The sequence below is a fragment of the Lagenorhynchus albirostris genome, chromosome 13, assembly GCF_949774975.1.
Source record: "Lagenorhynchus albirostris chromosome 13, mLagAlb1.1, whole genome shotgun sequence".
NCBI lineage: Eukaryota > Metazoa > Chordata > Mammalia > Artiodactyla > Delphinidae > Lagenorhynchus > Lagenorhynchus albirostris.
In genome coordinates this window covers 47953513-47970120 of record NC_083107.1, presented here as the reverse complement: position 1 = coordinate 47970120, position 16608 = coordinate 47953513, and the positions used below count along the sequence as shown (strand labels likewise).

The 16608-nt window shown below is 36.8% G+C and overlaps 1 protein-coding gene across 17 annotated transcripts in view; it reads right to left on the bottom strand.

Annotated features, from left to right (window-relative positions):
- The window catches only part of NRXN1 (neurexin 1), a 1122104-nt gene that overhangs the window by 681484 nt on the left and 424012 nt on the right, over positions 1 to 16608 (bottom strand). For 7 of the 17 annotated variants that reach the window (XM_060170168.1, XM_060170159.1, XM_060170166.1 and 4 more), the window contains 2 exons: positions 7727 to 8028; positions 4419 to 4580 (listed from right to left, as the gene is read on the bottom strand). In XM_060170168.1, coding sequence (XP_060026151.1) covers positions 4419 to 4580; positions 7727 to 8028 — 464 coding nt within the window. Of the gene's footprint in view, positions 1 to 4418; positions 4581 to 5592; positions 5638 to 7726; positions 8029 to 16608 lie in introns of all 17 variants that reach the window. The other 10 variants (XM_060170157.1, XM_060170155.1, XM_060170162.1 and 7 more) reach the window with 2 other exon arrangements.

Genomic DNA, 16608 nt, shown 5'->3' with positions numbered 1-16608 from the left:
GAATGGGCAGGGCAGTAGGTGTCCTCAAATAGACTCCAAACATCTCCCTTAGACGCCATGATTTAACTTTCTACGGCATCTTCTAATTCCCTCTCCTGTTGTAGCAATCACTCAAAAAACTGCTTGCTGGAAAAATTAAATTTGATTTTAAGTGATCTTCTTAAGCAACATATATTTCAGGTTTTATTCAGTGGTATACAAAATGCAAAGAATATAAACAAATGCTTCTGTCCAAGCATGATTAGTACTGTCTTTGTAAAAATCAAATGTAAAAAGCATATTTTCAGGGCTTCCCTGGTGGCGCAGTGGTTGGGAGTCCGCCTGCTGATGCAGGGGACGTGGGTTCGTGCCCTGGTCCGGGAGGATCCCACATGCCGCGGAGCGGCTGGGCCCGTGGGCCATGGCCGCTGAGCCTGCACGTCCGGAGTCTGTGCTCCACAATGGGAGAGGCCGCAACGGTGAGAGGCCCGCGTACCGCAAAAAAAAAAAAAAAAAAAAAAAAAAAAAAGCATATTTTCAAAGATCTATTATCCTCTAGGAATTTCATACATGTGGGCTGTATATAATGGTAATTTATTATTTATAATTTCTCCTGTAACTTTTCTCAAATTTATACCCTTGAAAGTCATTTTCAGTAACCTCAAACATTTCTCCAAAGTCTTTTTGATTTATTTATGATGAAAATATAAATACTTTTTAAAAAACTACTTTGATGCCCTTATTATAATTTCTTGGCCATTCAAAGCTCCCTCTCGGTTTGAACGAAGTAATATATGAAGTTCAGGTTAAGTTTTGCCAAATTCTGTTGAAATAATTTTACTTGATTTTGAAATTTGTTAATCACTAAAAAAAAAATTTCTTAATGAGGGTTGGCTGCTCTCCACGCAAGCCAAGTCTTATTTCAAATAAGCATTATCAAATGCCATGTAGGGAGAGCCTTAACTGCTAATTGCTTCTAATAAACACTAGATTATGGGTTGTTTCATCATGTGGAGTATTTTTTTTTTTTACTTTAATCTTTAAAAAATGAAGATGTGAATTAGTGAGAGTGGTAGGCCATCTCTAGTTTTGTATCTTGAGTGCCACTGTTTATAATGTCATTCAAGTATTATATTTTATCTGACAATATTCTGTTTTTATCCTGTTACCCCTTCATTGCTCTTCGGTGGGACAGATAACCTCTAGGTCTGTTTTCCCATTTCCAAAATAAGGAGGTTGGACTTGAAGAATGACTTCCAGTATTCTTCCTATTTTAACACTCCAAAATTTCTTCTATGACTTCAGACATAGTGTTATGAGTATCTCCCCCAGGACTGGTCATCCTAAGGGGGATCACATACTAGACTGAATATAAAAATGTTATGAGCCATAGATGAAATCATAATTAAGATTTTATATAACATGCCTGAGGGCAGAAAGCCTGAGATAAGAGTTAAGGAAGGTTCACATGGGCTTAAGAGGGATGTGGTGAGAATGAACATGGGTATGTTTCTCCCTTTTCAGCAACTCTACAGAGCTCACCTATCTGAAATAAGGTGATTTGATTCAAAATCTATGCTACTTTGTCACAATTTCATTTCAGTAGTAGGAAGAGCAGGGCATTCTAAATAGATAGTAACTCAGACTTGGATGGAAACTATGAACCTTCCAAAACCTCTCCAAGTAAAGTGTGTTTTGATTTATAGGCTGATTGTGCCCGTATCCTCCCACTCCAGTGTGTCGGGAGGAAATAAAGTGTAAGAGATTGTACATCAGTAAAACACTGGCAAGACTTGCTCCAGACACATACCCCAGGCTGTGGAAGAGAGAGATATAGGAAGTGCCCTATTGGTAAGATGAGTGATATCTATCCAAAACCTACAGAGACAATAACTTGAGTGAATCCTCATTGTTTGGACTCAGTAGTTGCCAAATAAATGGAAAATCACCTGACTTGGTTTTTATGGTTGAAAGACCAATTAAAAAGATAAGTATAAAATACATAAGCAACAAGGATATAGCACAGGGAATTATAGCCATTATTTGTAATAACCAATAATGGAGTATAATCCGCAAAAATACTGAATCACTATGCTGTACTTAAAACTAGTATAAAATTGTAAGTTAACTATAGTCTAATTTTAAAAAAGAGATGAGTTCTAAAGCATCTCAACTTCTCATTAACACTTAAATATTAAAGATATTAATCTGAAGTACAGTTCAATCTGAAACTGTAAATTTGGATTAAGGCAATCCACTGAAGATTCACACACACGGAAAGTTGCCTCACCCAACCTGAACTCAGAAGGCAGTGAGGCGCAGCTGAACTTGGGTGATCACTGCAGAAACTCTCATGTTTTTACAGGATACCCAAAAGGGCTCTTTAGCTAGATTCCAGTTTCTGCTCGAGATCCTTGGATTCCCTTTCCTTTTTCCAGTCCACAGCAAGGTTAACTTTCTGTAGATAAAGCAGGGCCTAGGGGCTGACCATAGGTTGATCTGTTCACAGTGAAAATGAGGAAATGGTGTGGATGACTGGGGGTGTGATTCTGCCCCCACCCCAATTCCTATCACCAGAAAGGGTTTCAGGCATCATATTGTGAAATCTAACTATGTTTTCACCATGCTTCTCCCCAACCTGAAACATGTCCTCCACCCCCGGCTCATAATTATCCTTCAATACGCTCTCACATCCTGACTCTTCTGTGTATCTTCCTTGTCTACTAGATCTCCACTCATTCACTCTCTTTTGTACTCAAATGCGCATAACTGTACCACACAGAAATGTCTAGTTTACATTTCTAAAAGTTGTTTCTGTTTGTAGCAGAATTGAGGGTTTACACAATCTCCTAACAAACATTCTGTTAGGACACTGTTTATTATGGTGGCTAAGAGCACACAAGTCTCTGAATTCAGACTGCCATGATCATGCTCTAGGCTTGCAGACTTCTTAGCCATGAGACCTTGCTCAAGAAACTTACCTCTCCAAACCTCAGTTTCCTTGTCTGAAAAGTGCAGATAATTACTTCATATATTGTGGAGATTCCTGCAAAGCTCTTAGTATTGCATTAGGCACAAAATAAGAGCTCAGAAAATGCCTACTGTTATAACAATGATCATAATTATTAGGATTTTATAATGCTCACAGAGCTTAGCACAGTCCTGGGTCATGTTATGTATCTGTAAAAAGTAAAAGTTATTCTCTGGGAGGCAATCAATCCCTTCCACCACAAAGCATAGTTAGATTCAGCCTTTCAGAACTGCATCTCCTTGTATTTGTTAAAACTACAGCGTTTTCGAATCCTTTTTAGGACTCTTCCATATACATTCACATACTGGGCAATGCAACATCCAGTATATTTACATAAATGAAAAACAGGTAAGGATAATTCAAGCATGGATTGTTTTTCACTGATGCTTACTTGAATTGAGTTTATATGATTACAATATTTTCTTTAAAATAAACCAAATCCAAAAAAGAAGGGATATATGTATAACTGATTCATTTTGCTGTATGGCAGAAACTGACACAACACTGTAAAGCAGCTATGCTCCAATAAATAAATAAACCAAAGTACATCACTGCTTACCAACACCACCTATGGCTAATCATTAATAAATTCAAAGTTATTAAATTTTAGAGGTCTGTACCATTAAACTACAGTCATATAATGCAAGAGGAACTTCTGGTTCTAGCAGCCAAGAGAAACTGGGTTGTGCCTGAATGAAAACAGGCAGCTGTTATGGAAAAATATTCATACAAGTTGAAATCCAAAGATCTTCCTGATCTTTTTCTTCCCATACCCCAACAAGTCCCGATCCCATCAAAAGTTACAACCAACAATGACAGCGGGGAATGAGGGATGAAATTCTTGGTATCTTTTAGCCTGATAGCTTCACTCAGGTAAGTATCAAGTGAGTTCATTGGATCACAAATGAAACATCTTTACTTCCTTCAGAACATATTTAAAACCTAGGAACAAAATTATTTCATCACATAGATTCATCTTGTTTTTGTTGCATTTGGTCTCTCATAGCCTATTTTTTTTCTTCTTCTTTCCTGTAATGGTCAAATAAGTCACTGCTGCATATATAACACCTAAGGCATTTAAGTAGAAATGAGTAAGGTGTTTGGCTTAACTCTAGACCCAGTATTTCTTTGTGTTTGACTTTCTTTTATAGCTAATATACAACTGCCCCCTGCAAATCATAATTGTGAATTACTTACAGACTGTAAAGAAGAGGAACTTAATTCCTTGATGATGTTCTATGAGTTGACCCCATCCCCCCAATCCTATATAAACAACAGTGGAATATTGAATTTAAGGTTGTGCCCCCTGACACCACAAACTCTGGGTCTTCAGCAAAGGCGCTTTCAGTCTGGATCTGAAATGATGAGGTCATGAATTAGGAATGATTCCGGTGACGGTGATATTTACCTCTTTGAGACAGCCCATAAAGTTGTTACTGACTGGTGACCCGGGAAGGTCTGCTGTGCTGGGACTGCCTCCAACATAGAAAAAGTCATCAGACCCCAGCATGGTATAATCTTCTTGCGTGTAGCCCGTTGTGGTAAGAATCCCATCCACTGATATTGTCACCTAGATAACAAAGCACAGGGAAAGGACACGCTATACTCAGACCTAGATACTGTAATCCTGGGATATGCCTGTTTTGTGTTTTGTTTTGTTTTAGTTTTTCATTTTGCGTTTTGGTTTTTGTTTTTTTTTTCTGTTTGTTTGGTTTTTATTTTTAGACCTATGGCGGAACCCATTTTCATGTCTGTTAGAGGTTTATGCTCCGATTCTATGCAACTAGCCCTAAGAGATCTAAACTAGTTAGAGAGTTAACTGATTATTGAACAAGTGTCAGCATCATCCCTACGGCAACTCAAAAGTTATTTAGCAGACACAAAAATGGTGTTAGTAAAATGCTTCCTAGGTTAGTTTTGCTGGTAGTACATATTAGCAAAGTTTAGTCGTCTGTTATTAACTAATCACAACGTGCACCTTGTTAACAGAAAAGGCGCAAGCTCTTTCCAGCAACGTCACTGTTTGCACTATTGAGCAGCAGCTGTCCAGCATGCAAGTGCCTACGTCCATGCCAAAGGCGAGGGGCAACAAAACAACCAGTGGAAGCAGCACACGCTGATGTGCACATGCAGGAGGGACAGTACCGTTCAGAAAGGAAAGGAAAGAAAACGGGGAGAACCAAAGGAAAACACAACTGCTCTGTGATGACGTAAAGATGAATGGGTGTGGCATCTCCAGCATTCCCAAATCAAGGGTGCATGCCATGCGTCATGAATGGTTCGAGACTGGCTGAGCTTGCGGTCACTCGGGCCAGCCACCATTTTGTCTTATCCCGTGTTAACCACAGCTGGATGCAAAACGTTCGAAACGTTAACGATGCCCCTACAGGTGAGTTGGAAAACAGAAGTTGACAGGAACAGGTAAAAAATAAGAAGGTCAACAACAGATGAAAAGAAGGAGGTCAAAGTAAGCAGAAGAGTACCAACCGCAGTTCCTCTTTTGTTAATGATGTCTACAGTTAAAAGAAAGAAAGAAAACACACGGCAAACCCAAAATAAGAAACAATTAGAATGATATCTACCGAACAATGTAGTTTGTTTACCATAGCGTGTCCAATGCCTGAGTGCTTTGTGGAGAAGGGGGGAGAAAGGAAATTAAAAACTGTGAACAGAATAACGATCGTTACTTAAAAAATATGATGGTCTCTACCATGTTAGTACATTTTTTGATTCAGGTAACGGTTAGTAGAATGAAACATTCCATGAATGACATGTTAGTTATTAAGCATGTTAGTAACATAGAAAAAGGGCAAAAAAATTTTACAAGAAAAAAGCAGACTAACAAATAGGCCTCCCACAGAGGTAATATTTTTCCTGCCAGTATTGTTCGTAACTTGCTATGAGACAGAAACAGACATATGGCAATGTTCCTTTGTCTCCCTGAGTACATCTGACAGACATTGAAAAAGTCTAAAAGGGATTCAAAGGCCTAAAGCTCATCAGCTGACCACTGACGCCTTTCGCCCATAAGTGATCCCTCCCCAACCCTGGCCCACCCCAGTCCCAGCAAATTCATAGGAATCGGTTGGCATTGCCCTACTACTCAATTTTACAGCATACAGGGACTTCTGCTCAACTCCAAAACTTCCTTCGGTCATATTGATGGACTTTAGGGTCACAGTTTACTGCAATGAAACAAAGCAAAGATCCTGACACAAAGAATGAGTAGAATGGATTTGTTTTTAATCTGTCCTGCCACACATGCACCCCGGCTGTATAACTGCAGTTTCCTTTGAGCTACCAATTCATAGTTTGGTTTGTAACCTGAGCAAAGGCAAATCTAGAAAGTAGGCTCCTCAAGCCCCACCCTTCCTTCTGTGCTTCTCTCAAATGAGCCTTCGGCCTCGTGGTGCGAATCTGAGAGAAAAATAAAAAGGGAAAACCAAAGAGACACACTTATAGGAAATCCGTGGTCTACAGGTACCCCGATGGTGGGCAACTATCCCCCAAGGCAGGTGTGAAGCATGCAGGGCCCCACCCATGACACTAAGGCCTCTGAAAGGTCTTGGAGGGTCTCAAGAAATCCTTCATTTTTACTTTTCTGCCTCAGCTAGACTAAATCTGCACTCCTAAAATTCCTGTTTGCTTCTCTAGCTTGGATAGTTAAGCCTTTCAGAAGTGGGAAAGAAAAGGTTAGACAGTTAACAGCTCAGAAAGAGAGGGCTGTTTTAGTAAAGGAAAACCAGAGACAATCCGGTCATTCTGCAACTGTTCAGAGAAACAAGTATGTTAAGGATATTAGTTTGAGATCAGCAGGTACTGCAGAAAAATTAGTCACTGTCAACACTTAACAGAATGGTACGTTGTAATATGATAAAATTTCAAATAATAATCAAAACTTATCATGTTCAGCATAAAAGGACAATCTATTCACTTTCATCTGTATATATATATATATATATACTGTAATAATATGTCTCAGTTAAAAGCATACAGTATATGGGGACCCATAGATTTACTGAAAAATTGATATTTTCCTAAAATGTAGACACTTGGAAGAATTTTTTTTAAATACAATCAAATAGAAATGGGCATCTAGAAGACGAACTGGCCTCTCCAGAGACATTTGGGATTTAACATAAGTGTCTGTGCTAAAAGTAAAAATACCTTCATAAACAGACTCTTCAGGAGATGTGGAAATCCCCAAAGTCATTTTTCCCCCTCAGGGACTCTTCTTGTCCTCATTTCAGAGTTTGGGGTGGGGAGGGAGTAGAGACTGATACCTTCCCAAATCACAAACACACTGTTGTTGGATTTTTTTTTTTAACGACAAAAAAGGAACTGTGATTTAATGACCCCAATGTGCATGCTTCCAAATGATCACCATGAAAACTATAATTTAAAATCAAATAAACAAAAAACTAAAAACACAACAGAATCACACACATCACAGGAAGGGCAGGTCGCAGGGATAACCTTGCAGCCCTCTGGGAAACTGTCATATGTCGCTGTGTCAAAATAGCCTTTAGGCCCCTGGAACTTTCTAGATATGCCCCTGCTCAAGTATGGCAGGAAGATTCATCTCAGAAGAAGAAAGAGCTAATTTGTAAGCCACTCTGAGGAGCCCTGTATCATGTTGTTAGGGTTTTCAAGTACCACACACACAGCTGTAGCGAGAAACAAAGCCAGTTACTCTCTTATCCACTGCGCTGTTACCTGACGCAGATTCCTGGTGACTTTCACATCATGCCAGGCATTATCATTAAACTTTCCATTCACGGGCTCCACTAGTGCTTCAAAGGCCCCTGATCCCAAATTAATGACCAGAGAGACAGCTCCATTTTTCAGGGCGAGATTGACATAATCAGCTGATTTCCCAGTGTGAAGCATCAGTCCATTCCTCTGAAGGGTTTTAAAGGACAGAGTTATTTCATCGCTGCTGCTTTGAATGGGGTTTTGAGACAAGTCGTAGCAGAAGTATTCAGATCCCTTGAAAGTGGCAATGTATTCTTCTTTTCCTAGAGGAAAACAGATACATACATGCGTAAGTAAAGAAACATACTATGTAAATTAGCAAATCTTCACAGAAACAATAACTAATCAGCCCCCAAATGAACTCTTTGTCTAGTTAACATTCACGACAAGAGCCCTGTCAAAGAGAGTTAAATAGTACTGTAGGTGGCAGTATATTTTTAATAAACCTCAGCTCTTGGGCCATCAACTGCAATAGCTAAAGCTGACATTTGTAAAAATCCAATGCATTTTTAAGTATCACTGCAAGAGCTCTGATCAGAGAAAGCAGCTCTGTGATATCTTGAGGGCACGAGTCAGGTACCATAAATACATATTGGATGGTTCTACTCTGCCGGCAACAATGGATTCCAATGTGTTTACAACATTCTCTCCATCCAACTGAGGCGTTATTTTAATTTTCAGTGAGGCATTTATATTCAAAGATCTTCTCAGTGAAGAGCCAAATATTTCCACCACTGAGAAACCATGACAGATTATCTGATGAGGGGAAAGCAAAGAAAAAATAATAGAATTTGGTCTGGAAGTAAATAGATTTCCTATAGAGCAAGTGCATTTTTTCTCCCTGGGTGGAGGCGGCAGTGATAGAAGGCTTAATGGCATTAGTTGGATCGTTGGTTCATTCCCTGATCTCACCAGACAGATGGCAGGGCTGGCTTTTATGAGACTGGAAATCCAGGACATCCTCAGGGGAACAGCATGTAAATGAAGTCTCAACATCGTCTATATATCTCAGTCTTTACTACGTTTAGGAGTAACAATGTAGATCCTACAAAATGTTAGATCAAACAGAAAGGTGGCTATTTGGAAAGAGCAGTCTTTTCCCACTAATTAAACGAGTTTAACCAAAAAGAGTAGAAGCCAAAAGCTCCCTCAACTTTCTAGGCAATGATGGCGTTGTACGAAGAAAAATGAGACAGTATGGTTTGGACTCAGCTTCCGATAAACCATGAACATAGAATTATAAGTGATACTAGAGAATCTTAACCTGCTTCCCTGGTAATACAGCATCTCTACTGTGCCCACTGGAGGGTTCATATACTAACAGGGGTCTCACTCTTATCCTGGCAATAGGATTTTACCTCAGGAATATTGTCATTCAATAATCTAATAACTCATGTCTTTGCATCAGAGCTCAAATCAAGGTCTCAGCTCATCAAGGCCCAATGACCTGACTCTCTGGATACAGAAAGTACCATAAGCAGCTACAGGTAAACAAGGCATGGCACTGAGTAAAATCGTGAGCACCTAAGAACTTTCACAAGAGAGTGAATCCTTGAGGGAGAGTCACTGTCTACTAGTAAACTATTAGTGAAGACTAGTGGTCAGGCTCAACCCACCACATTCTGAGGCAGAGTCACCAAGCACAGCCCAATCCATACTAGAGGGTCCCTTCCATTCAAACACTCAAAATATTGGCTGAAATCCCCCCAAGTGTTAAGCCCAGTGCTAGTCTTTAGAGATAATAGAGTGACCAAGACTGACCTAATCCTTGTCTCTGAATGTCTACAGTTTAGGTGTTTGTTTCCCTGGTCAGTTCAAGATGGCAAGTGCCTTGATATTGGGAGCCAGCACAAGTAAATATTTCTGATATACTAGGAAAAAAAAAAAAGAAGCAGGCTAAACTATGAATTTAGATCCTAGCTGGCCAATTGTTAACTGCACTGGGGGCAATCATGCATCTTTTAAAATCTCAGTTTCTAAAAATGGTTAGTGATACCAGTCTTTCAGGATATAATGAGATAATGCTGTACAGGCATCTGGCAAAGTTGGTGGGCACTAGAAATGGTAGATGTCTTCCTCCTTGCCTGCCTAATGTAATAAATGTGATAAATGATCTAAAACAAATAGCATATGTCATACTTCACTGTGAAATCTAGAACACTCTCTTTAAGATCAGAAACAGAACACAGATGCCCACTATCAACATACTGTGCTTAAAGTCCTAGATAATGTAGGATGACAAGAGAAACACATAAGCATTATCAAGAGTATAAGTGAAAAAAACCACATCATATTAGCAAATATAACTGTATACACTGAAAGACCAAAATTATCTTAAAAAAAAAAACTGTTGGGTTGAAGATATTTCAGAAAGATCGTAGGGTTATACGTACTAGGGAAAATCAATATTTTAAACATACAAACAGATCTATAGATTCAATGAAATTCCAGTAAAAATCTCAATGATTTTTTAAAAATGAATACAAAAAGCTGATTCTACAAGTTCTATGAGAAAAACGAAGAGCCCAAAATAGCCAAGATACACCAGAGAAAGAAGATTAAGGAACTTTCCTGTAAAGATGAACAATTATTAGAAAATTATGATAATAAAGATAATGCATTAGGATAGACAAAAGGGGGAGAATAAAGATAATAATCAAACTAAAAATATTCTTAAGTATATATGAAAATGATTTATATCAAGTCAGGCATTGCAAATAAGTGAGCAAAGTATAGATTAGTCAATAAATGGTGCTGGGACAACTGGTTATCTACATGAATAAAGTGAAATTGGATCTTTACATCATTTTGTTTACAGAAAATGAATTCTCCATGGACTAAGGATATAAATTAGTAAGGTAAGTCTGTAAAACTTTTGTAAGACAAGAAATTACAATACTGAAGTATGGAAGGTTTTATTAAATAGCCACAAAAATCACTAATAAAATATTGATAAATTCAACTGCATTAAAATTAAGAACACCTGGTTCATCAATAATACCATAAAGAGAGTAAGAATCTAAATTAGGTTGGTAGAAAATATTTTCATACCATATTAATCTACAAAGGACTACAATACAGGATTCGCAAAGCATTCTGATAACTCGGTTTGAAAAACAAGATGAACAATGGGAAAATGGGCAAAATAAATGTATAGTAATTTCACAGAAAAACAGGTATATGCTGTATGAATAAATAAAAAGATGCTCAATTCTATGAGTCTTCAGGGAAAGGCAAAAATCAAATTATATTCAGAAACTATTTCATAGCCATGAAATTGACAAAAAATGATATGAAAAGATAGAAAAACTCCAGGCTTTGTAAAAGCTATGGAAAAATAGTAATTCTTATCCAATGCTAATGAGAGTGCCGATGAGCTGAAGATCGACCGACGGCAATAAGCACTATTTGGCCTTATGCCAGCCCGTGGGAACGTCACATATTATAAAGGTGTCAGTCTTTAGAAAATTGTTACTGTAGTCAATAAAAATACAATTCCCAATTCCCTTCAATTCATTTCTCTCTTCTCACTGTTCTGATCATTTGATGATAGGGAGTCAAGTGAATTCTGGTTCATATCTGTATACATACATCAGATATACTGAGATTCACTTATCTGAAGAGGATATTTGCCAACTTTTCATCCCCAAGGAATACTCAGAACAGGTCTCTGAGCCAAAGGGAGTTTTAGAGACCCTCTTCTAGCCCATTCTTTACATTGTTAAGAAAATGATGCCCATGGAGTTGAAATGACTGTCAAATTCAGAAAGTGCACCAACCACAGAAGCAGGATTAGAATTCAGCCTCTGACTACCCTTAAATACTAAATAACAGAGTTTGGGGGCTTGAAGAGGTTTGATCTAGTTAAAAGGCTGTAGCATTTTATCTAAGTGATTTCACATCATTCCAAATATGATTTATTCAAAATAAATCTTGACAAAGGATTTATTTGCCAGATAATGTGGCAGAGCCAAAGGAAAAAAATAGTAAATAGAGTTTGCAGTTCACTAGATGGAAAGCTGTGAAGTTATATGAGAATTGATGACATTTCACACCATCATATTCCTATTACTTAAAAATGGAAATGTATCACTCCTTTTATATTGTTTAACATCAAATTTAGATGATTTAAGTTTGCATTAAATGCAACCACATAGTTTTGGAAAAAATCACGCTGTATAATATATCATTACCTCAAAAGGCCATAAATGAGACATGAATCTAAGCAGGGAAAATCTTTTTGCTATGTTCTTTTTCAAGAAAGAATATGTGTACTATGTGAGAATACATAAGTCATTCTACTTTCTTCAAGAGGACTACAATTCCTCCAATTATTTGTTACCATACAGTCTTTGTCATTGTTTTCTGCTGTCATATGCAAATACCAAGCAGCATAGTGAAGAGTTATTTATGCTTTCCTGTTGAACACCTAAAGAATGGGTCTATGTCCATTTTAAAATTTAAGTCCCAAATATCTTGTGCATTTCTAGAATGTTCTAAAACAATAAACATCAAAAAGAAATTAGATTCACAGCAACATGTATATCAACAAATTCTTATATCCAGGATACATAAAGAACTGATACAAATCAATCAGGAAAAAAAAAAAACAAAAAAAAAACTAGCCAAACCAACAGGAACAGACACTTTTATCCATGATAAAAAGATATCCATATGGAAAGATGTTCTTATTAGTATTCAGAGAAATGCAAACTAAACCACAATAAAATATCAATACATTCCACTACAATGAATAAAATGAAAAAGACAAAATGCACAAAGTGTGTTTAGTGAGGATGTGGAGCAACTAGAACTCTCATGTATTGCTGGTGAGAACTGCTTTTTGAAATTAGCAATATCTTTTAAAGCTAAACACCTGTCTACCTTATGACCCAGTAACCCCCACTTGTAAGGATACATACACTTGTAAGGATACAGTAAGGATATGTATGTAAGGATACATATACTTGTAAGGATATGTATGTATCCATACATATCCTTATCCATACATATGGGTATGTATGGATATGTGTATGTATGGATATGTATGTATGTATACATACATATATATGTATGTATGGATGGATGGATATATCCATATATCCATACATATCCATACACAGTAAGGATATGTATGTAAGGATACATACACTTGTAAGGATACAGTAACCCCCACTTGTAAGGATACATACAAGGATACTTGTAAGGATACATGGACAAAAAGATCATCAGAATAACATACTAGAATGTTTACAGCAGCACTCTGCATAATAACCTCAAACTAAACAGCACTGAAATGCCAATCAATAGTAGAATGGATAAATAAATTGGGGTATAGTTACACAGTGAAATATTAGACAACAATGAGAATATATAATCTACAACTACGTGCAAAAATATGGATAAATCTCAGAATAATAACACTGAGTAAAAAGAATTCCACACATAAAAGAGAACATACTTATGATTCCAGTTATATAAAATTTTTTTAAACAAGCAAAAACTAATCTCTACTGTTTAAGTCAAGGTAATGGCTACCTTTGGTAGATACGAAGCAGGGACTAGTTAGGAGGACTTTTTGGGTGCTAGCAATGTTCTGTTCTGGATCTGGTGTTGGTTATGGGTGTGATCAGAGTGCAAAAAATCATATAGCTGTACACTTATGACACGTGCACTTCTTAGTATTTATACTATATTTCAAAAAATAATTTAAATACTAGTTTAAATAATCTATATGATTGAGAAAAAACAAGTTCACCTGATAAAGTCTTTTCTTCCTGATTCATAGGGTGATATGAGCAAGACATTACTCCCATTAATGTTACTTTTATTAGTAAAAATGAAAATAATAGCAACAATAATAATACCAGTTATGTAGCATTTAAAAACTTTCCAATGCATATTAATATCCCTTAATACCATTTGCTCTCCAGAGCGACCTCATAGGATTTAGAAAAAGTATATAAGCTGCAATGGATATAATTATAATTGTTTGAAGGACCATATCCAAATGTGCTGGTTAATGGATCATTGTCAAGATAAAGGGAGTCTCTATTATTAATCATAGAAATGCTAGGATAGAATTAGAGAAACAATTAAAAAATAAACTGCTCAAAAGCTTGGAGCATTTTTCTAATATTCTATATTAATTTGCTTTCCTATGCAATACAATTGGAGGAAGAGATCTAACAGAGTGCCATTGGAATTAGTCCTATTCAATTTTCAGCCTCTAATAATTTAGATGAAAATACACAGTTCTTGCTCATCTAATTTTCTGAAGGAAATTTCAACGAAAAAATCCAAATTGTACAAATTCTTGTTATGCTGACCAGATAAGCTGATTCTGACAAAGTTAAATTTAATGGGAATAAACCTGAGTTCTATTCTCAGGTCTAAAACTACTCAACTGAACAAGTAAGGGTATATAGGAAACAAGATTTCCCGGACACATCAGATAAAACAAACAAAGCCAAATCTTTAGAGGATTTAGAACATGAATCAACAGTGTGATAGAGACATTCAAAACAGCCCAGGTATGCACGGGTTACATTCATGAAAGTTTTTAGAGGAGGGATGGGACGGTCTTGTGCTTTAGTGCTAGGCAGCTCATGCCTGTTATCACACTCCTATTTAGACAAGCTGGAGTACGTTTGGATATATGCTAAGATGATAAAAGACTTCTAGATTATATAAGGTAGTGTTAAAAACCCTCTAAAGAAAAAATTTAGGGGATACATGACAGTATCTTGAAACATCAGGAAGGATGTCCCCTAGAAGAGTAATTCCATTTTGTATGGAAACAGGGGTGTAAGTAGAATCAAAGCATGAAAGGTATGGGAAAACATATTCTCAATATAATGAAGACTTTCTAAGCGAAATGTTCCATAGGTGGAACATTCTATTTGACAGAAAACAAATTACTCATCAAAAAAAGAACTTAAACATAACTGAAAAACATAACTGAAAAACATAATTGCATATGGCAGAAGGTTTTCAATCTTTGGATGGAAGAATGAAAAAACAGATCCTTTTCAACAGCAAGAATTACTGACTTCTACTTTAGAGAGAGGAATATTACACAAAGAAAGGTTACATGGCTCCCCAAGTTCACAGAGAAATTGATTCTCAGGATAATGCCCCTTCCCATTGCCTATGCTTGGGGTAAAGTCTCATTAATTTGACCCTATGTTTCCACAATTTTCAGCTTCACTGAACTTCTTTACTAAGTGAAGGATCTGCAAGGGAATGGCCCTAGTTCCTAAGGACAATGATGTCTGTGGGCAGAGAGGAGTCCCACTATTCTCACTTACATGGAGAATGTCAGGCCATTTTCCTAAGCTAAGAACCTGACCTACATTATTGTTCTTGAATATCTTGCATTTCATATACACAATCCCAAATCACACAGGTTTATAAGGTTTTACTACATCTTAAAATATATTCTAAGATTGTGTACAACACAAACCAGAAACTGAAATCAACATGTGAAAAAAAACAAGTGAACAAAAACCAACGTTTAAGAGACTTGTTTCATTTGTTTTACTGCTCTAGAAGTCAAATACACAAGAATATTGTGCCGAAAATGTCCTTGACTAAACCAAAGTACACACTAGAAGTTTACATTATTAAATTAAATAACATGCCTGGCTTTCTCTGACTATAAAGGTAAAGCAAGTTTAGAAAAACAGGAAAAGAAAGCCTGCCTATTGAAAATCACATCAGGTTAAATTCTCAGTCCCTCAGTGTAACAGAAAACAGCATAGTTTTATTTGCCAAAACCCTCTGTAATTTAGAAATTAAAACAATCAATTGATCACTATAAGGAAAAACAGCATTATTTTAAAGGGAGAGTAGTTCACTCTTTCCTTGGATTTTCTACCTGATGCAATGCTGTAAATCATTCCCAAATTCCCAAATGCGATTCAACCTACAGAAATTCTGAGGCTAACTTCTATTGTTTGCAGCAAGAAATCAAACTTCATAAAATATTCATTCTTCAAGGTTTTATTTCACTTTAGATACACCTCAAGGCAACCAGTCCAGAAATAAGTTGCCAAGAATCCATCAGATAACCCCCAAAATAGGCACACTCCTAATGACAACATACGTGAGGTCATTAAATATGAAAGGTAAAGAAGACTTAGATATTATTTGGCACAATGCTCTAATTTATTAGATGAAGAGAGTGAGGCCTCAACAGATAAAACTGTGGTCACATAAAAAACTGGAGTAGAATCAAAATATGTATAACTCTTGCCCTCTTTATTCCAACCTCATGTTCTTCCTTGTTTCCTATGTATTGCCATGAAATGAGCCTCTAATTCATTACCAAAAACTAAATGCAGCTTAAACTTGAACATATTAAAAAAGAAAAATAGGACATAGCCCAACACTCTGGCCATTTTCCAATCCTACTGTGCAACTGATTTGCATTTGTTTCAATAACTGCAGGTGCTGGGAACCAAACAGGCCAGTCCATGCCTAACTGGGCTGATGACCATTCAGTTCTGCACAGATGATATGACACACAGGGAAAGTCATAAACAAACATTCACCAGGTGTGCAATATCGCAATTTCTGGGCCTGCCTCCAGCTCAACTCCCACAGCTGAATCTATGACAACTAGACTCTAGCATCTTTTAACCTGGAGGATACCAGTGACAGACAAAGTAAAAACAGCTTGGTGAATTTAGGCTTTGCAAAGAATCTCTATATGAACTTATGATTCCTTTGGGGTCAATTAATGTTTACCTAATAAATAAATTATATGTATGTATATATAGCAAATATACTATTATATATATAATTATAGGAAGACAATGATATTTATAGCAGATTTATAG